Raw genomic sequence first — 22,671 nt, 5'->3', positions numbered from 1 at the left:
CATTCTGATTCCTTGTTTTAGGGGGCATCTCTGAAGGAGATTTGTTGTAGAGACAGATGATCCTAATGGACCCTCTGGTTGAGGACTAAACTATCTACTGTGCTCTAAAGTACATAAACTTAGGAGTTAAGATATTCAAACCAAAATCCTTTCTCAAATAATTGCTGACCATTAGACCTAGGGCAGCCAACTATTTACATTCTACAAACCTAGCACCGTGGCTGCCTTGCGGATAATATCTATTCAATAAGCCTTAAGTTATTACTACAGAATCACTGTCTGGTGGCTTACTTGAATTTCTTGAATATAGCAAAGAGTAGCTATTCCAGAGCTCTGATAGTTCAGTAACTATAACTAACAATGAGCCCAATTTGCTTCTCTGAGCCTATCTCCAGTTATTCTATTCTTGACTTGTAAAGCAAAACAGAATAAGTTCGCTTCCTATTTAACATAAGGAACGTAACCCACTCCTAATGGCATTATGAGCATTTAAACATTAGGCATACCACCTACAAAAGAAAAATTAAAAAACATCATCTTCCAGTCATTAAACTACTAAAGAACAGATGGTACAAAAAGGGTTGCATTTCAATAGAACTAGCTTTATTTTTTTTTTTTAAAACAAAAGAAATGGTCTAAAAGCAAATACAGATATGTACCAAGGGATGGATGTGATCTGGTACTTACAAAGGAGCTGCTGTGTCATAAATGAAAACAGCATGTTAGGAGAAAAATAATTTCCAGGTGCTGTGTGCTTGAATAATCGGGAGATGCAAGTGCACTGAAGGAAGGTGCTCTGCCCAAGCAGTCAGCGTGAGCCCAGGGGAAGGAAAAGAAAAACCACCAGAGGTCCTTCCAGAGAACTACATGGTGGCAGCATGAGAACTGGCATCAACTCACAGTCTTCTCATTTTCCCCATTTTCTATAATTTTCCTCTTCTTCTCATCTGTTTTTTTCTTGAAGATGTTATTTCGGTAAAACTGAAGTTCTCTGATGCTTTCACTAATGTCATCAAGTGCCCTACAAGCAAACATACCACGCAGAGTTGAAACGTCCGAAACCCAGAGGAGATGGTCACCATTTGGCAAAGCGTAACTTTTTATAAATAACTTAAGAACAATAAGAGCTACTGTAAATGCAACTATCTGACATCATCAAGAAGTGGAACATTTCAGCATAGCAAACTTAAGTGCTTTGTTTTTTAAAATATGATTTAAAAAAAAAAATTCTAAACTATAACAGATTAAAGTTTACCAAACTGTTCCATAAGATAGTGAGGTGTTCCACAGGGAAAAAAAAAAAAAGAATTCCGGGGTCAAATCAATTTAGGAAAACCTAGATTAAACATTTCTTCTTTTGAAGTTTTTTGCAAAGCATTTAATGTACTGATGTGTTGTGAATTCCCCAGAGGAGGTTGTACTATATACACAGTATTTCTAAAACTTAATCGACCACCTGTGTGGAATGCATATTAACAGCTCATGGCATGGAGTTTGGGAAACACTGCACAATACTTAATGACGTCCTGCACAAAATATAATCACGTACTCGAACGTAACTCGTGACTCCAGCATCATAATGAACATCAATTATCAGACAGTATCTAACCACAAAAGAGGATCTACCTCCTCTCTCGTGGTGATTTGTGCTATAATCAGTGGCAGCCTGCCTCCATCTAACAGCCTTTCTTCTCCTCCAACACACTGTTTCTCATCTGTCGTAGTCTGAGAAATCAGGTAACCAAGATTATTAGAACAGTGTGCAAGTAAATCAATCTGCTCTGATTGTCAAGGGCCTCTTCCAGAGACCAAACTGCACAAACTTTAGTGCAAGAGCTTTAAGACAGTTATTTCTGTGGTTAAGGCAACAATTTTGCTTTCTTCCCAGGTCTCGAATAACCGGCGGAGAGCTGAAGCTGTCAAAAATACAGCCTCTGGCTAAATCAAGGTACACCACATCTTAGCCACAATACTGAAATCCAAAAAAAGACTTGAAAACCCAAGGTTCTTCTATAGCCCACTATGTGGCAAAACCCGACCAACCTTGATGTGAGGCTATTTATAGTCATTAGTTATGCCATTTGGTGTGAATATCTGTACATTTCACTGTAGAAACAGCAATGTGTTCGATTATGAGGTGCTTCCTCAGGCCTTGCTAGGGGTATTACTACCTTTCTAAACCCAGAAAAATCCTGAAATCCAAAACACATCAAGCCCCAACTGTTTCACAAGAGGTATCCCAGACCTGTGTTAACTTGTGCTGTAGTCCATGAAAGCCCTATGAAAAACATTAATGCCAGGCTCTTTAGAGCAGGGACTTGGTCTTCCTGTTTGGCTAGAACTGTACACGGTACACAGTAGGGGCTCGGTACATGGCTGAAACAAATGCCAGCTGCTACATCTCCCACCAGGTTTTATGTCCTTCCTCAGAGACTACAACACCAAAACGTGAAAGAGGACTCTAGATACACAAGTTCTTTAAATTCCTTGTGTACTTCAGCCTAAGGTTGCAGACGTAGAAAGAAACAATCTGAAAAACTACAAAGTGTCTAAGTGAGGCTAACTGTGTTGCACAACTGTACACAAAGTGTTCTAATTTTTAACGACTACAAATCCATACGCTTGATGGGAAGAAACTTATACTGCTCATTACTAGAAAAATTAGACCACTTCACATACCTACAAACTAAGTTATCTACAAGTTTCAAATCAGCACTAAAGACATTAAGACCATACATATCTCACAATGGCATGTTAGAACACTGACCAGAATTCCTGATAATCTTAGCAAGAGAAGGTTATCTTTATGTAGTTGTCCTTTACTTTTCCCCCAAGGGAACAGAGACATTATTTCAAGCAGTCAGGAATTCGGGAGTTATGTGCGTGTCAGACGGCCAAGCACTTGGAAGGACCCAAACTTACCTGTGAGAAGCAGCCTTCTTTGGTGCAAATTCATATTCTTCTGGATACCAGCGTCTACATACAGCAAAAATGGAACTCTCAAAGGAAACTGTCTCAAACACACTGAATAATTACGTCCTTCAAGTAGTTTAATAACTTTGTAAAAGGCATTTGGGTTGTGACTATCGAGTTACCTCCCTGTCTGGGACTCCACCTTCCTCCCTTTCCTCTCTTCATACTATAGGTTCTCTTTGGGCAAGATCAACAATGTATAAGATAACTAAATCTGCGCACTCCAGCCCAGCCCTCTCCTGCGCTTCTGTCATGGATATCCAACTGCCGACTGGACATCTCCACCTAAAATTCCAGACACTTCCACCTCTACACACACATACGGTCATACTCATCGTCCTCAACATCTCCCTTCCCCCATCGGCCAAATCTACTCTTCCTCTTATTTTCCCCTTTATCTCTGATCAGTTCCATCATCCACCTAACCACCCAAACTAGAAAGGCGAGGAATCACTTTATACCTCCCTCCTTTTCCTCATGCCCCCATTCAAGCGCTCAATGCCGTGCTACTGACCCTCTCAAATGCTCGGCCTCTGCTCTCTGCCGCCCACTGCCATTTCCCTATAGCTCCTTCTTCTCTCTCCAAGATGGTGCAGGGGTCTTGCTCATCTCCCACCTCTTTTCTTACCACCTTCTAATCAGAATGATCTAATCACATCACCTTTACCTTCCAGCTCCCGCCTATCTTCATACCTCTGCCCATTCTCTGGAAAGCTCACTCCTCACCCTAAATACCTGGAAAACGGCCACTCTTCCTTAAATCTCAACTTGAAAGCTATTTTCTCCGGGACGTTTTTGCTAACTCCCTATCTCCCTCACTCCAGCTGTCTCTGCTCCTTCACTCGTGCCCGCAATATTCTACCCGCACTTTTCCCTAAGAGACGTCATCACACAGTACGCTTCTCAGGTGTGTTTTTTACACATCTGTCAATTCACTGGACTCTAAGCACTTGAGGGCTCTGCATCTGTATGTTCCCAGCACATAGGCCAATACGTGGCGCAGAAACTGGGAGCTCAATAAATTTTCCAGATTAGTGAAATTTATACGGAAGATTTGTGATGTTCTTTCTCCCAATTCTCACCAGTTCAAGAGACAATGGGATGAGGAAGTTATACACCCACCTGGCCCCCTCAGTTCTACACCTTCATTCAATTACTCTACAAATTCTCAAGGAAGACATGCTAAATGAGGCAGTTGAATGGATCCTAAATACAGCCCTTACCTGCACAGCTCTTTAACAGTGCTCACGTCAATTATTCTATAATGAAGATGTTTCATGAACTGGGGCATGTATTTGTCAAGAAACTTCTTATCTGCATGAACTGAATTTCCTAGAAAGACACGAAGCATACCGCATCTGTGTATTTCTAGTAGTATACAAAAGGACATAAAAATTCATAAACTGTATTTAATTGGAGGTGATTGTTTTAAAGAATTCAAACAATTCCTCAAAGCATCTCAAAACTTCGAAATTAGGTTTGAGGGTATCTGATTAGATTACAAGTGCAGATTTCAGAGTATTTAGACAGTTTAACTCATAATAAATTTGTAAATGGCCTCTTTATGGACAAAAGGATGAATCTAGCATTCCACATACTTAAAATAACGCTCAAATCTGTAACTTCTTTAGATAATACCACATGCACAAATTTTCTCCCAGTATCACAAAATCTACACCACTAACACTAAAAGTTTAACTGTAGATAAACTCATAAGTAGATAAGCATTTATTTACATTTCAATTTCAATCAACCATGACCACATTCATGTTTCCACACAGTAATTTATATTAAAAACACTAAATTTTAGATAAGAACTTTAAAACAGACACCAGCTGCATTGGCTAGGGGGAAAATTTATACAATACATGCTATAGTACTTAAAGTCAAAACTTTTTAATGACTATTTAAGGAAAATGTTAGTTATTATACCAGCTTACATATACAAATACAAACACACGACCACAGGACATTAGCCTCCCTTTGACAATGGCAGTCCTTTCAAAATCCTAGCAGAACTGGCCTAGTTTCTTTAAAAAGTCAATGTCACAAGGGGAAAAAAAGATAGGTGCGCATTTTAGATTAAGAGACTAAAGCGACATAATAACCAAATGAAATGCGTGAGTCTTGACTGAATCCTGGTTAAAAAACAAATAGACATTTCGGATGTGGACTAGGTATCAGATGATGTTACTGAATTGTTTTTAATCGTCTTAAATGTGACAATGATATTGTGGTTACTTAAGAAAATGTCCTTATTCTTAGGAAATGCTGGGTGATCTATTTAGGGATGAAGTGTCATGATGCCTGCAATTTACTGTCAAATATCCAAAAAAATAGACAGATAAACATGGCACGAGGTGAACAACTACTAGATCCAACTTTTCTGTATATCTGAAATTTTTCCATAATAAAAATAGGTGGAAATTTTTTATTGAGTTAATCTGGGCATCCCAGATCTCATGTCAGGTTTCGGGGCATTTTCCCCGATATTCATGTATAAATTATCCAAGGAAATTTGAGCAACAAAAGTAAGATGGATAATCCCAATCAGGGTTAAGTGGAAGGCACGATGATCCTGGCTGATCGTTCTGGAACCGCAGTCTCTTGAACCACTACGATGGAAGACTATCTACAAGGCAGACATAGGACTGGATTTTACCTGCAAGTGGACAGAGCCCCGGAGGAGTCTGCTGTCGTACAAAGGACAGAAATTCATACTCTGCCTGCTGCAGTGTCATTGTACTCTCCTTCACTGCTTTGGTTAGACCAGACTGCAAGAGAGAATCCCCAGCCCCACCAAGACACATGAAGTCAGTTTTCAAAGGCATCCAGATAGGAAACTTCACTTCTAAAATGGGCAAATATAACCACAGATGGACCATTTACAGAGCTCAAGTTCACACTGAAACTGCCATCGTGGCACCGATTTTTTTCTTAAAGAATCCAAGTCAAATAAGCTATGTTCCTGATTGTTAATAGCATTTCCACACAGTCAGAAAAGATGGTGCTCAAAGTCCAAGGATATAACCTCTGGGAAGAAACAACTTAACAGGAGAGCGGCATTCTCCCTTCTCTGAAAGTTGATGTCTAACCTTATCCAAAAGACTGACTTGAGCAATACTTGATAATCCGCAATGTGCTCGTGACAGACTGAATGCAGAAGAGGAAAAAAGAGGACATTCAGGAGAAGATGGTCTCGAGAGGTCCCAAAGATGAAAAGTGAACAAGCAAGCAGTTTCCCAGGCTTGCCAAGCAATCTTCCTCTACCCCTTTTATGGTAATGTTACCTTCCCATGATGCTCCTTACACCAGTCTGACATGCTGTCCAGTAACTCATCTGGCTGTTTTATAATCAGGTTAGGACCCTGTGGATAGGAAAAGCTGTTAGTCATCCAGAATCAATGGGGATAAGCTTGGTTTCTGAGTTTAACTGCTTTAAGAATTACATATATATACTAGAAAAGGGAAGAAAGGTGAGGGACTTTGTTAACTCTAAAAGTGGTCCTCATTCATTCCAGCACTATTTATGAGAGCAAAAAATAATGAACAAACACACACATAACACAGCCGAAAACTGAAATGCCTATCAACAGAGGACACAGGTATCCACCAAGGGTCAGCAAACTACAGCCCCAGCCTGTGGCTTTTTTTTTCTTTTAATTGCCAGCAAGCTAAGAATGATTTTTACATTTGTAAATGGTTGTAAAACAAACAAATATGGGGCAGAGAGGTACGTGGCACTCTAAGCCTACAATATTTAATATTTGGTGTTTTTTAGAAAAGGTTTGCCAACCCCTATGAAAAGTGTCTATACTGCCAAGTGAAAAAAGCAAATTGCAGAACAGTGTATGCATGCTTATGAGTTCACTTATACTTGTTTTAAAAACAACACACATTGGGCTTCCCTGGTGGCGCAGTGGTTGAGAGTCCGCCTGCCAATGCAGGGGCCACGGGTTCGTGCCCCGGTCCGGGAAGATCCCACATGCCGCGGAGCGGCTGGGCCCGTGAGCCATGGCCGCTGAGCCTGCGCGTCCGGAGCCTGTGCTCCACAACGGGAGAGGCCACAACAGTGAGGGGCCCGCGTACCGCAAAAAAAAAAAAAAAAAAAAAAAAAAAAAAACCACATTTGTATATGCATAGAAAATACATAAAAGTTGGGAAGTGGGATGAGACAGGAGAAGAACAGCACAAAAAAACCAACTTACTATACATAATATTTTGCATAAAGCTATACTGTTTACTTTTAACAGTATTTTCACATTAAAAAGTTCAAAAAGTAATTGGTGACATGTGAAAGATTGAAAAAAAAAAGTGATGCTGGAATTCTCAGCTCCACTTAATAGAACATTCAACTGTGAGTCAGACAGAATCCCAGCAGTAGCAGAAGCTCAACTTGTGGCATTAAAGCAAGTCACCTTTGGCTTAGTTTTACCTTCTGTACCATGGAGATAACAGCCCCCGCAACCCCTTCCCTCACAGGGATGTTAACAGGATAAAAGAAATTACAGATATGAAAGTTCTTTGAACTCTCTGGGGAAAAAAGATTCTCTAAATTCAAGGTATGGTTACTACTAAAGCGGTAAAAGTACCTTGCAATTAGTGAGAGGAATGGCAAGAATTTGACTAAAATATGCCTGACAACTACAACTAACAAGGAGTTTTAGCCAAACAAGAAAACTGGTGACAGCAATCTCCATGAAGAAGAAAAAATTTGCTCTGATAACCTATGTTGTTTGGGTTTTTTTTTTTACTGAAGTATAGTTGATTTCCAATGTTGTGTTAATTTCCGCTGTACAGCAGAGTGATTCAGTTTTACATACATATACATTCTTTTTTATATTCTTTCCCATTCTGGTTGATCTCAGGACATTGAATATAGTTCCCCGTGCAATACAGTAGGACCTTGCTGTTTTGATAACATATTTTTTAAAAAACCGAAAACCTCATATTGCAAAACACAATTCTAACAAACCATGATGGAAAAAGCCAACGACTATCAACTTAAGGCTATTTAACTTACTCTAGATTCCAGTTTGGCACACTAAGCTACTTACAGAAAAATTTCCAGGTGGGATGTCTGTTCTTCTAGCATAAAACATTTTCCTCAGACTCGTATACAAGAATAAAACATATATTCCACAGAACTGACACTTCAGTGCTAACTGCCCCTAAGCAATTTTTTCTTTTTAAACATCCTTATCCTCAAAAGAATAAAGATGCAGACACAGAGAATGGACTTGAGGACATGGGGAGGGGGAAGGATAAACTGGGATGAACTGAGAGAGTGGCATGGACATATATACACCACCAAATGTAAAATCGATAGCTAGTGGGAAGCAGCCGCATAGCACAGGGAGATCAGCTGGGTGCTTTGTGACCATCTAGAGGGGTGGGATAGGGAGGGTGGGAGGGAGACGCAAGAGGGAGGAGATATGGGGATATATGTATAGCTGATTCACTTTGTTATAAAGCAGAAACTAACACACCATTGTAAAGCAATTATTCTCCAATAAAGATGTTAAAAAAAAATCCTTATCCTCATTAGACTGGGTCTATTTACAAATGCCACCCTCATGTGCAGCTGTGTGACTACAGACCCCAATTTCCTCCAGGGTACATATCAACTAACTGGTCCATTAAACTGTCAGTATTTCACATTGTATCAACAGTCTAAGGGAAAAACTCTTCTTCAGACAAGGGTAAGCAGGGCTGGTAAATAAACACACTTCTCTTCACTATTCATATCTAGGAAATTCCAAGTGACAGGAAAAAACAACCAAACCTAAAACTCAAGGTTTATATAAAAGTTATTTTGTTTGTTTTGTTTTGGAAAAAAAAGAGGTAGTTGCTACAGTGAGATACAAAGTCTCACGATTCCCCTCCAGCTGATGTATCAGGAGGTACTCCAAGATGTATGCCTGGTACTCCATGAAAGTAGCAATTCATCTAAAATGGTTCCTCCCCTCTCTTACCTAACCAGGAAAATAAGTAGAAGTCTTAACTGTAGACTTGTGAAATTTATCCAGTGCCAGTAGCACATCAATCCGACCCTCTGGAAACTTATTTTAACAAAACTGTCTTTCCCCAAAACATCCCTGCTGTGTTCCTATTCTAGAGTTTCTCACCACCTCCAAATACTGCTGACAGTTAGTCAGGGCCCAGGATTTCACCCTCTACCAATCAGATGTTCTCATATGCTTATTAAATGCTTTGTGAGTGGCCAAAAGGCAACAGGTGTGTTTTATTTGTTCTGCTTAATGTTTCAGTTAAAAGCAGCATGTTAAAACCTTAATCATGCCCAATATGTCAACAGGAGGATAGTTTATGATTCTGTATCAACAGAAATTCTAAAATCTTAATATAGATCTAGACGAATCACAGGTCCTAGCTGAAAACGTAGAAACTGGATATATGGAGTTATAAGCTAAGCTATATATAAGCTAAGATGATAATATAAAGAAGTCAACTTTGGCATGAGTCACCAATCCTGGTGGGACCACAGTCGAGTGTCTTATTGGTTGGGAGCACTTTGCTCAGACTGCTTGGGTCGAACTCCTGGCTCTCCCAATCACTAGCCAGGTGGCCTTGGGCAAATTACCCAACAACTGAATGCCAAAGCGTCTCTCTATACATAGTGAGTATAACAGTACCTACCTTATAGGTGCTGTGAGGATTAACAGTGAATACATGTAAAGCACTTAGAACTGTGCCTGGCACACAGTAAGCTCTTAGCAAATGATAGCATTTATAGTTCCTAATTTTGGGCAGTACTATAGAAAAATACTAGGCTCTGAGATGGATTACTCTGGTTCTAGTACCAAGCCCACCATGACCTAGAACATTATTTTGGACCTTAATCTACAGGGACCTCAGTTTTCTTATATTTTAAATAAAGAGATGGGGGGGGGGTGCACCAATCTTTAGATTTCCAAAGTACACTCTAAACAGTATGGTTGTATTACAAGGCATAACCTACTTCAGCCAAAATGTTGAGATCAGAGTCAGTTATCAGACAGGCCATCTCAATAATCTGGTCCTTCTCAATGTCCAATCCTGTCATCTGCAATAAAAAATACATCACACACACAAAACCGTCTTTCTGGCCTACTGTATCCAAGTTTATTTAACAGGGCATCCCTCAATCACATTCAATTTATATCCCACAGCCAGGATAAAAGAGACAATAATGCTCCTTGAGCAAGTCCTCAAGGCACTCATTATGAGTTATTTATTCAATAAACATTTACCAAGGGCCTGCTACATGCCAGGCATCACAGTCCTACTCTGGGGCCGATGCAAAGTAAGCAAAATTGAGTGCTGACAGCGTTCAATTTTGGAAGAGTTAGATAACTAACATCACTACATCTCTGCAGAGTTTACAAAGTTTTTATGTTAATTGCACCACTTGATCTTCATCACAATCTAGTGTTATGATCCCCATTTCATATATGAGAAAACTGAGGCTCAAGGGAGAGGGGAGTCCTTGGCTGACTATGGAAAACCTAAAGGGATCAGAACTGGGTTGTAGTCCCAACCCCGACCTTCACTAACTGCGCGACCTTGAATGAGCTGAGTCCTCTCTCTGGGCCTCAGTTTTCTCCTTTAGGGAACGTGGGGTAAGGCTGAGTCATCCCCGGGGTCCCGTCTAGCTCTAACAACCTAGGGTTCTGGGAGACTGGGGAACTGGGGTCTAGCACAGCCGCTGTGCGCACCCCTGCCCCCGTGACCCTGAGTCCATCAGAGGGTTAGGGAGGTCCACATCTGGGCGGAATTGGGAGCTAGGGCAAGCCATATGGATGACTCCACCCTCTGGAAAAGAAACCCAACAGTCCGGCACAGTCCCCAACACCCGCAGGACTCCTGCCCCCCCCGACCTGCCCCGCGCCGTCCACAGCCGGGAGGCGCTCACCTGCCACACCTGAGACCCAGACACTGCCACTCTCCCCGGACAGGCTCGGCTACTCTGTCCCACGCGCGAAACCTCACTCGCCTCCCCTCACGCCCCACCGCCCTGACTTACCTCCAGGTCTACCCAGACCATCCGCTGAGCCATGCTCTCCCCCACCGCCATGGCTGCGCCAGCTTCACGGACACCCCACGCCCCGAACGGCCCTCGAGTCCCACCCACACCTCGCAACAGCCTGGAACCCAGGGAGCCGCCTAGCATCACCCGGCACAAGCCGCCACGGCCCCAGCCTCTCAGCCGGCGCTGGCGCAGGCGCGATGGTCACTAAACGTCGCAAACCCGCGAGGAGGTGCAGGAGCAAAAACCTCAAGTCCCAGCATCCAGTGCGCCGGCTGGCCCTGAACAGTCCGGCTTAGCTGCCGAATGGGATGATGGGACTTAGAGTCTTGCCTGCTGTTGCGCCTGATATCCCCGCCCCCGCCACGTGTTTTCGGATGTTACTGGACGCGCATGTTTTTCAGAACTAAGTTTATTCGTTTTTAGGAGTTGTTTCCTGAATTTGGATTAGTTGTAAATCGCCTAGTTGAGGAAGAACTCTCTTAGTTTGTTAAGTCGAAAGAGACCTGGTTACCTTTTTTTTAATGTATCTTTTTTTCTTTTTTTCCCCATTCTTTTTAATTACTTGCAACTCCACACACTGGGTATTTTTCTCATTTACATGAAACAGCAGGGTGGTGTGCTTTTTTTCAGTCCAGAAGACCATTTCCACTATCAACAAGTCCTTTAGAAATCCTTAAATGAGATCTTATCCAAGAGATCACTTAGCACGCTGTAGGTGCTGACTAAAAAGTCCCTTTCCTTCATAGGCAAAGGGTTACTTCTTATTCCTTACACAGGGGCTTGCCGTGGTCAGTGTTTCAGTTCAGCTGTTAGATGTCAGTGGTAATGACTTCCTAGTCCACCCTTACAAGTTTTCAAGGTTAAATCTCGTCCGTGTATAACGAATCTATGCAGCAAATTAAATTAAAATGAACTAAAAACAGCTTTGCTCGCTCTGCAATCTGCTTTGGTTTTGATCAAAGTATTTTTAATCCTCCACTAACAGCTATAGTTTCCATTATTTCCACGAGTAGAGATGGCCACCAACAAGATCTTTCGACCCTGGAGTATCAAATTGCATTGAGTCTCTTAAATCTTTGGCTATTCAGTGGCAAGTCGGGGTGCTGAGTGCGACATTGTCACAAACATTTGGTCTCAGCCTGGAATTATACCCTCTGTGTATTTTTCTGAAAGCCGTATTGCCACTAATTACAGAGCTGGTGGTCCATCGTATAGTAATTCACACCTCGTGAGCTGGTTTTGTGAGAGAGAAACTTTGTTGCCTAGTAAGAGCTGTAAGAATAATGCAGTGTCCTGGATTTCACCTTCAACTTCTCAGGTATACCCAGCCCACCACCTTCCAGGTCACAGAGGAAATCTCTTCTAAGTGTCATCAAATCGTGTGCAGTTTTATGTACACACACACACACACACACACACACACACACACACACACACAATGGTATATATTCTAACTGCACTGCCTGATGAGTCACATTGTTTTGCTTTAGCTTTTTACTCACTTGTGGCCTACTTTATAAGAAATAGTCTACAAAAAGTAAAAAAAAAAAAAAAAATTAATAAAAATTTAATAAAAAATAAAATAAAAAAAGAAGTAGTCTACATTTCTTCTGTAGTTTTTTCTTTGTTTTAAACTTGATTCATAGAAAGTAGAATCAGTTGAAGTATATAAACTTTTATCAATTGTGCTTTTTATCCTCTGGAAGCATTGATAAATTTTCAAAGAACACCTTTTGTTTTCAAAGTTACTACTGGAACATGGATCAGTTTTATCACAATTTACAACTTAGGAAATGCTATTTACATTAAAGAACTTGTATCCTGAAAACATGCTCGTAATTTAAAAATATTGGGGAGTTAAAATTATGTGTGGACTTCTTTGAAACAAGTTTTCATAGTAATGTACTTTCATTTTAACATAAAGACACACTTTAAATGAATGGTATTATAATGTAAGGAGATTTATAGTTTATTGGATTTTGTGTATAATAACATTTGATTGGTAATCTTAAAGGTTATTGTCCCAAAGCAGAACAATGTACGCATCAAATTCACAAATCGAAACCATGTAAATAAAAGGGAGGACAGGGAGTTCCCTGGTTAGGTTTCTGAGCTCTCACTGCCATGGCCCTGTTTCAATCCCTGGGCAGGGAACTGAGATCCTGCAAGCCGCGTGGCCAAAAGGAAAAGAGGGAGGGCAGACAGAAGAACATGGGGCTCTAGAATCTGAAAGCAGCCTTGTCCCACAGTGGACTCATTTCGTTCCCTTTTCCTTTCACAACAGAATTTATCTTAAAACCACACCACTCTGCTCAGAGACTTTGCTTTTTCAATTCTGTCATGAACCTATAAAAACTGCTTTTGTTAATTTACAAGGGTAAAATGCCGATAAATTTTGTTCTCTAAAATCATAGGCTATGAGAAACTTTGCTGTTTGAAGTCATTTCAGAGAGAACAGCTCCTCTTAAAGAATCTGGGCCATGTGTGTCACTTTGATACAGAGAAACTACCTCGATTTCCAACCCAGGGGCAGAGATTCAGATAAGAGGTTTCCAGACACAGCATTCCACATTTATCTTAAATTTATAGTTTCTAAGGAAACAGGACCTGAGTCAGCTTTTCAACACTGCTGGTAGTCAGACTGTGATGTTTCTGGTCCCTCTGGGCTTAAGGTCACAAGGGTGGAGGTGAGCACAGCAGCTCCGCTAGACCCCCACTTGCCCAGCCTCAAGGGCCCCAGGTTGTTAGAGCTAGATGGGACTCTGAGGATGATTCAGCCTTACCCCACATTCCATAAAGGAGAAAACTGAGGCTCAGGGTGAGAGAGGATTCAGCTCATTCAAGGTCATGCTGTTAGTAAGGATCTGAGTTGGGACTACAACTCAGTTCTGATCTGTTTCTAACAAGACATGGCCAAGGCTACATAAACCCTCCCCTTATTTAAAGATCACTACTTCTTTTTTAAGCGTTTGTGTTGTTTTTTTTTACTTTTTGTGTGTGTGTGGTAAAATATACATACATAAAATTTCCCATTTTAGCCATATTTAAGTCTGCAGTTCAGTGGCATTAAATGCCTTCATATTGTTGTGCAACCATCACCACCATCCTTCTCCAGAACTTTTTCATCTTCCCAAACTGAAAATTCCATGCCATTAAATACTAATTCCCTGTTTCCACCCATGCCCCTCTCAGCCACAGGCCACCACCATTTCACTTTCTGCCTCTGTTAATTTGACTATTCTAGGTACCTCATATAAGGGGTATCATACAATATTTGTCCTTTTGTGTCTGGCTTATTTCACTTATCATAATGTCCTGAAAATTCATCCAAGTTGTAGCATGTGTCACAATGTCCTTCCTTTCTAAGATCAAATAACATTCCATTGTATATATTTACCACATCTTGTTTATCCACTCATCACTCAATGGACACTTGGGTTGCTTCCACCCTTCGACTACTGTGAATATTTACATGGATTTTAATTTTATTTTTTTATTGCTGCTTTCTTACCCGGACTTCCCCAGCCCTGCTTTGATTCTCTCACCTCCTGGGCAGAGATTACTGTGATAATCAAACCAGAGGTAACCCCTACTTCCCCTGGTTCTTCTTTAGAATCATCCAAGGCCTATTTTCATTTATTTATTTATTAATGTTTTATTTATTTTATTTTATTTATTTTTGGCTGCGTTGGGTCTTCGTTGCTGTGCGCGGGCTTTCTTCTAGTTGCAGCGAGCGGGGGCTGCTCTTTGTTGCGGTGCATGGGCTTCTCACTGTGGTGGCTTCTCTTGTTGTGGATCACGGGCTCTAGGCGCATGGGCTTCGGTAGTTGTGGCGGTGAGCTCAGTAGTTGTGGCGCATGGGCTCTAGAACACAGGCACTGTAGTTGTGGTGCACGGGCTTAGTTGCTCCGCGGGATGTGGGATCTTCCCAGACCAGGGCTCGAACCTGTGTCCCCTGCATTGGCAGGCGGATTCTTAACCACTGCGCCACCAGGGAATCCCCAAGCCCTATTTTTAAAAGTCTTTCCCTACTCCCTCTTAGGAGAGACCCCTGGTTCCTCATGTTGATTGTTACAGCAAGTTCATAAACCTAATGTTGTTACAACCTTGTCCCCAGTGAGCTTTATCTGATATGCTTTATCACCATCCTATTAAACTTGACTTTAATTTCCAGAATACAATAATTTTTATACTTGTAGAGGACTAGCACAGAGCCATATAGTAATGGTAGTAATACTAGTTAGTAGTCATTCTGGCTGTTTCTCTTTGCATCCGAGCAAAGGTTAAACAAAACCCACCATCACCACCATTATTTCTTTTTGCCTTTCTCCCTTCCTATTTCATGTTATCAGTTTCTCCAGGTTTGGGGTTGGTTTTCTCCATGAGCTTTGTAGGCAGTGGGTCCTGGAGGCTATTGGACAACAGAGACTCTTTGGTGAGGGAAGGTCTGGTATCCTTAGGGGCAGCCCTGGCTGGTTGCCCAGCAGCAGTGCAACTGGGGACCAAAGAGGGTGCTCTGTGGTCCCCCCACCAAGGCCAGTCTCCTCACCCTGCTCCTGAGCCAGCCCTTCCTGATTAGCATGAATAATCTGATCCTTGCTGGTTATCTAGGGTTTCCTCACACTCCCTGAAAAGTACCTTCTGAGATGTTTTGGCCTTATCCTCCCAAGTGCCATAAAAGTTAATAGATTTTTCATAGATATCTTGAACTCTTAAAAAAAAAGAACAAACCTGCAAACTGTCCTACAGTTTTTAAATGTCCTATAAAGCATTTTTAAATAGGCAGTAAATACCTCATGAACACCTGTTTGGTGATAGTATCTCTTCTTTTCCTGCTTTGTGATACTTTGTCTTGAGAAATGTTGACATCATGTTCACTGCTGATAACTGATAACTGTTGTTTACTTCCTTCTGGTGATATTGGGGAGGAATAAAGGATGCTAAATCTTTTGCCTTTTACACTCTATCACTGTAAAAAGTTCAAGCCAAATATAAAATATGCCTTGTAGGTCTTCCCTGGTGGCACAGTGGTTAAGAATCCGCCCGCCAATACAGGGGACACGGGTTCGAGCCCTGGTCCGGGAAGCTCCCACATTCCGTGGAGCAACTAAGCCCATGCGTCACAACTACTGAGCCTGTGCTCTAGAGCCCGCGAGCCACAACTACTGAAGCCCGCGTGCCTACAGCCATGCTCCGCAACAAGAGAAGCCACCGCAATGAGAAGCCCAAGCACCGCAACGAAGAGTAGCCCCCGCTCGCCGCAACTAGAGAAAGCCCCCGCATAGCAACAAAGACCCAACGCAGCCAAAAATAAATTAATTCATAAAAAAAAAAATTACGCCTTGTACAAAATGGACACACTATAGGTTTTCGTGAAATTTGATGTTCATCTTACCTCAATGTAGTCCAATAAACATTTTGTATGATACATGATATTTACTACTGAATACTTAGTATGTATCAAACACTGTGCTAGAATGCCAGAGGAAAAATACATTTATTAAGCTGACATTATACCAGACACTAGAAGTATTTAAAATATTAATGGTTCATTTTAGGTTTAGAGTTGTATTTTTCTTGTTGTTGTTTTAATAAATTTATTTATTTATTTATTTTTGGCTGCATTGGGTCTTCGTTGCTGTGCATGGGCTTTCTCTAGTTGCAGCGAGCAGGGGCTACTCTTCGTTATGGTGCACGGGCTTCTCACTGCAGTGGCTTCTCTTGTTGCAGATCATGGGCTCTAGGTGAGTGGGCTTCAGTAGTTGTGGCACGTGGGCTCAGTAGTTGTGGCTTGCGGGCTCTAGAGCACAGGCTCAGTAGTTGTGGTGCACGGGCTTAGTTGCTCCGTGGCTTGTGGGATCTTCCTGGACCAGGACTCGAACCCGTGTCCCCTGCATTGGCAGGTGGATTCTTAACCGCTGCATCACCAGGGAAGTCCCTGTTTTTTAGTTTTTGTTGTTGTTGTTTTTGCAGATAAGGAAACAGCTTTAATTTTTCCATCTGTAAAATGGATGGTATGAAGACTAAATAAACACATAGAGAATATCTAATACATTATACAGTAGGTGCTCATTTAATGTATTTTTGTACAAAAATCAGGAGATACAAAATTTGATACAAGGGAGATCATGCCAATGCTTTAAAGAATTAGAGAGTCATACTGGGATATAGGGGAAAAGGATTCATTTTGACCAAAGAGGTGCAGGATGGAAATTGGATTAGATCCTGAAAGAAGAGAACTTTGACAACACATATTATGGGTAAGAAAATCCCAGAGAGATAGAACATCTTGGATCTAAGCAACTAGAATGGTTAGCCCTTATAGTGAGAGAGAAACCAGTTGAAGAGAACAAATTACAGAAAGAACAAGTAAGAGTTGATGAGCTCCATTCTGGAAAGGTTGAAGTTTCACTTTGGACAGGTTCAAGTTGCAATTCAAGGGATACAACTAAGTAGAGATATCTAGCAGGCTGCTGGGACAAGGGCAGGGATAGAGACCTGCACTTGGAGGTCATCTACATAGAGGGAGTAGCTGAAGGCTAGGGGAGAGGAGATTGCAAGTTGTCTGCAAAATACCTTAGGCCCATGCCAACCTTGAGGATTTTAAGTTTTTGCAAATTTAAGAATCTAATTAGCATGTAAAGAGGATCCTCAGCTTGATTTGTGTATGTTGGCACCTATTGAATAAACTGGTGTAGCAAACCTACCAGAAGTTTGTTTCTTGGAAGGGTAAGGAGTATCCTGGGAGAGAAATCAGCTAACAGAAAAAGCAACCAGAAACAAAGAGCACAGTGCAGCACAAAAGCTGACAAAGTAAGAGGAAGAAAAAGAAGAATTCTGACAGAACAGCAACTATCAGTAGTAGATTTGTCTCCTGGCTTATTCCCTACTTGACTCATGTCTAAAGAACAGAGAGGTATTCTAAAATAGCTTTTTCAATGAAAAGCACATTAATAATGGTATCACACAACCCTACTTGAGCTCTCTGCTAGCACACACACACACACAAAAAGCAAAACTGAAGCAAGACAGTTATAGAGATGGGGAGCAGAGAGGAATGTTTCTTCTCACTCCTGATATTTCCTTCCATGTGGAGGAAGTACCACTGGCATAACAGTTCTGGCCTCTTGTACCCGGCCTCTCTTATTTCTCCATAAAAAGTGGGGTAAAATTTCAAGATTTAGGACAGATGTTAGACATGCACAGCCCAGCACAACAAAGGCAGTATTTTGGGAGTGGGTGGACCTGTTTAGGAAGCCTTGAAATACCTAGGTAGGAGATTTTGCAGAGAGCTGAGGTCCCGTGTTTCTCAGGCAGAGAGCAACAGAAAGTTGTTTCCTTCTGTCAGTGTGACCTCATTTGCACCCATACAACAGTTGAGATTTAACCGCCTCCCTGTGGTACCAGTTGACCTGGTGATCTCTGTCTTGATAAAAAGCTTAAATCAAGTAGTAATTGTCATTGCAGCCAAACAAACAATTCTATAATTTTGAATAGTCCAATGTCAATGCCACATGACTGGACAAAAGACTATGAATATGAATATTCAGTGTGGGCCATGTATAATGAAAAAGAGAATAGGCTTTGGAACCATACTAGCTGAATTCAAACCCAACCTCAGCTCACTTCTATCCATACATCCTTAAACAAGTTGACTCTAATCTCTCTGAGATTCATTTTCCTCCTTAAAATAGTAATAGCAGGACTTCATTAAAGAATTACTACAAAAGTTTGAGGTAACATGCATAAAGTCAGCACAATGCCTTGCCCATGGTGGGTGCTTAATAAATAGTATAAATAAATCATTGTTATTATTACTTAATAAGCCCACTCCACTCACCATTTATAAGCATGGATCATTTCTGATCATGTAGGCAGTGTTTGAGAAAACAGATTGTGGCAGAGACTGATCGTTATCTAGCAAATATGCAGCTATCTTTAGAAGCATCTCCATTAATAACACGTTTCTTGGTTTTAACAGGGCACTTTGCCGTCCTTGTGGCTGGGTATAGACATGTGACTAAGTTCTGGCAAATGATATTATGGAATTTCCAAAAGATTTCTTAAGGGAATTGATATGAGTTGGAGGTGTTATTTTACCCTTCCTGGTTACCTGGAATTTTGATGTGGTGGTGAAGGCCCAGGTTCTCTCTTGGAACATGATGTGATCTTGAGCATGGAACTAGTGGTGAGGATGGTGAAATAGAAAGATGGGAGCCACCTTGGTCTCTCTATGCATGGTGACTTAAGGGAACTTCCATACTAACTAGAAACTTGGTATAGGTGAAAGAAAAACCCCTATTATGTTAAGCCACTATTTTTGAACCTTTGTTTTTTTGTAACCTAATGTAATCCCCGACTCTTACAGAAGAAGTGGTGGGTAAAGAAAGGAATTTAGAAAGACAGATAACTGTTGGTCAAAATGATAGGAAGAGGTTCAAGAAAATGCAGCATTACAGATGCTGAATAAAATTATTTTAAGATAGGACCAAAAAAGAAGATTAATGTAAAATTTTCTCTGCCATTTGAGCCATTACCCCTGCCCCTTTAGTGTGCACTATGCATCTGCATTATACATTAACCAGATCTCCTTAGAAGACACAGGAATGTCTACTAGCCAAAAAAAAAAAAAAGAAAGAAGCAATTTTCTCCTAGTGAAACCATGCACCTCAGACTGGGACTTGAACCGATGAGGCCAGGACTTGAACCCGGCCAAAACCCCATGGTCTTCCAACTGAGATCATACACTTGGTTTCAGGACTTAATGAAGCTCAGGTTCCTGATGTCTCATCGCAGAAGGAATTCAGTGAGAGACAAAGTGATAGGTGAGAAGTGAATTTATTTAGAGAGAAACACTCCACAGACAGAGTGTAGTCCATCTCAGAAGGCGAGAGTGGCATCAGGGTATGGGGTTGTCAGTTTTCATAGGGGTGGGTAATTTCATAGGCTAATGAGTGGGAGGAGTATTCCAGCTATTTCAGGAAGGGGCGGGGATTTCCAGGAATTGAGCCACCGCCCACTTTTTTATCCTTATGGTGGGCCTTAGAACTGTCATGGGACATGTGGGTGTGTCATTTAGCTTGCTGATGTGTTACAATGAGCATGTACTGAGGCTCCAGGTCTAGTTGAAGTTGACTTGTCTGTCATCTTGGACCCATTTGGTTCTAAGCAGTTTATGTCATGTCCTCAGACTATGTCATTCTTTCAAAGGTTGTGCCCTGCCCCCTTCCCTCCTGTTTCATTAGTGCCAGCAAGGTAATGTTACCAAATCGAAGCTTGTTGAGGCGAGGAATAGCGACTTTATTCGGAAAGTCGGGCATCCAAGAAGATGGTGGACTAGTGTCCTAGAGCACCATCTTATCAGGGTCTGGATGTTAGTTTCTTTTATAGAGCAGAGATGGGGAGGAGGTGAGGAAGTAAAGTAAAAAGGCCATAAGTCTTGCAAAATACTCCTGGTTTTGGCCAGCCTCAGGGAGAGCATGTGTTATTTCTTCTTTTCTGCAGCCATTTACAGGTGAGCAGGGTCAGGGTGTTTCTCTGTGAGCTGAACAAAGGCACTTTAGTTTAACATTCAGGCAGAGGGGCAGGGTTCCCTGAGGCAGGCCATTATGTATGCCTATAGATATAGACAGAATAAAAGCAATGGAAAGCAAAGGTCAAAGTAAAAGAAACGGATCCAACATGGAGTCAGATTTTGTTCTTCCCTGTTACAGTAACTCCTTAGGTGATAACATTCCTTCCTTAATCCTATAAGGGATCACAATGATCACTACTCACCTTTTTGGACTATGTAAACTGTCAATATATTACTTTGACATATAGTCCTTTGATGTATATCCGTTTGTCTCAAAAACTTATATGACTATGCTTTGACCTCTAACAGGTGGAACAGTCCTCAGAGCTTTCTGAAAGACTGTATCCTGGGTTATAATCCTCAGGTTGGCTCAAATAAAACTATTTCTTTCTTAGAATGACTCGATTAATTTTTTTCATTGACACAGAAAATAAAGGAAGAAAATTTTGAATGAAGGTGTGAAGCCATTGGTATCAATCTCGGGATGAGGTCTGCAAGATGTCATTGTATTTGGTCATTAGAGCACAAAATTCTGCTGCAAACTTGAGAAACAAATAAGAGAATCTGAAAGTTGAGAAAGTAGGTAATAAAGGCCCTTTCTTGATATCTTGTAGAGAATGGAAGAGAAGTAGTAACAGAGAAAATGGGTTTGTTTAAAGAGTACAAGCTGATAGGAAAAAGGTCAAGAAGTTAAAGGGAAGGAGGTGGAGAAAGAGGTGAAGCTGAGAAAAGGATACAGGCAAAAGATTCTGGGAGAACAAAACATAAAAGCACAGTTGTTGAGATGAGCCTTAGAATGATCATTTTAACAAATGAAATCCTCTCCTTTGAATGAACACTGTTTTTCAAAATAATTCAATTGTCCTGACAAGATTTTTCAAACACAAGTGCTGACAACAGTAATTTTATTTCTACATGGTAAATTAAGTACCATCTTCAAACCCTTGCATTGAATTTTAAATACCCATAACAACACAGTATTTAATTTTGAAAGGGGAGAAATCTTGCAATAACAATAGCAACAACAACAAAACTTCATGTGGAAATATAATTGTTGGGAATATTGTATCATTAGCTTAAATCAAATGGCCCTTCCATTTTTTAAAATTGTCATTAACAACAAATAAACTAATATATCAGAAGTATGTTCATGAAATCAGACCCTCTTCAGAGCTTATCATTTACTTTTGAATTTTAGTCATCTTGTACCACAACTAAAAATTTTAATGACCTATTTGTTTCATCTAATTGCACACATTTGATTTTCTTTTACAAAAATTATCAAAGTGATACTGCTAAATTTATGCATTGCTTTTGTTAGGGGAACCATTGACTGAAACCGCCTGCCCTGGCCAGGCACAATAGTACACTTGCATGAGTCATCTTACAACAGGATGTCCTGGTGAGGAATGAGGAACTAACAAGCTACCACCAACCAGAAGAATTCAGGAAAGGTCAAAAAGAGAGAGGAGACGCCAGTCCGTATGTCCTACCATCCTCCCAGAATCCTTCTCACTGGAATCTATCTTGATTAAGCCATGTGCGCACCACCAGGAAGGATCCTGAGGTGGAATGATTGGCCAGAGACAGCCCGGAAACGAATCCCATTACCATAAAACCCGAGACTGAGAGCAACGTGGCAGAGCAGTTCTCCTGGGTTCCCTGACCCTGCTGCTCTCCGCCCGGGTGCCCCTTTCCAATAAAGCCTCTTGCTTTGTCAGCACATGTGTCTCCTTGGACAATTCATTTCTGAGTGTTGGACAAAAGCCCACTCTTGGGCTGTGGAAGGGATCCCTCTTTCTGAAACACTTTAACTGCAATCTCTACAAATTCCTCAGTACTATCTTGTTCTTGGCATTTATTGTATCTATTTTGCTTCCTATAAAAACAATAAGACATATGTACTGTATGTACTTCACATTAGAGAACACTTTGATTACTAATCCCAAATATCTTAAACAGAAAGACATCTTCCATTTCCTAGCAACTAATTTTGCACTGACCCTAAACTAGCCTTTGCATTCCATTCTAAAGGGAAAAGAAATAGACTAAAAAATTAATATATTATTTTCACTTGTATTGGCCACATCTAAAC

General features: G+C 41.0%; 1 protein-coding gene across 1 annotated transcript; it reads right to left on the bottom strand.

Moving 5' to 3' along the window:
- Positions 1-581: 581 nt before the first annotated feature.
- Positions 582-11,198, bottom strand: REXO2 (RNA exonuclease 2). The gene is made up of 7 exons (XM_067751087.1): positions 10,997-11,198; positions 9,953-10,036; positions 6,264-6,341; positions 5,636-5,747; positions 4,197-4,305; positions 2,923-2,976; positions 582-1,021 (listed from the first exon to the last, which is right to left on the bottom strand). The coding sequence occupies exons 1-7, from the start codon at positions 11,141-11,143 to the stop codon at positions 892-894; spliced, it is 714 nt and encodes a 237-aa protein (XP_067607188.1). The 5' UTR covers positions 11,144-11,198; the 3' UTR covers positions 582-891.
- Between the last annotated feature and the right edge of the window lie 11,473 nt (positions 11,199-22,671).

The sequence above is a fragment of the Pseudorca crassidens genome, chromosome 9, assembly GCF_039906515.1.
Source record: "Pseudorca crassidens isolate mPseCra1 chromosome 9, mPseCra1.hap1, whole genome shotgun sequence".
In the NCBI taxonomy this organism is placed as follows: domain Eukaryota; kingdom Metazoa; phylum Chordata; class Mammalia; order Artiodactyla; family Delphinidae; genus Pseudorca; species Pseudorca crassidens.
The sequence above is the reverse complement of the archived record's forward strand: the minus strand, read 5'-3'. Positions and strand labels throughout refer to the sequence as shown.

Bases quoted from the DNA above. Each gene is read 5' to 3' on its own strand.
- REXO2 (XM_067751087.1), bottom strand. From the start codon at position 11,143: ATGCTAGGCGGCTCCCTGGGTTCCAGGCTGTTGCGAGGTGTGGGTGGG. The intron at 10,037-10,996 runs GTAAGTCAGGGC...TTTTTATTGCAG, and splicing joins TGGTCTGGGTAGACCTGGAG to ATGACAGGATTGGACATTGA. The intron at 5,748-6,263 runs GTAACATTACCA...TCTCTCTTGCAG, and splicing joins GTAAGGAGCATCATGGGAAG to TCTGGTCTAACCAAAGCAGT.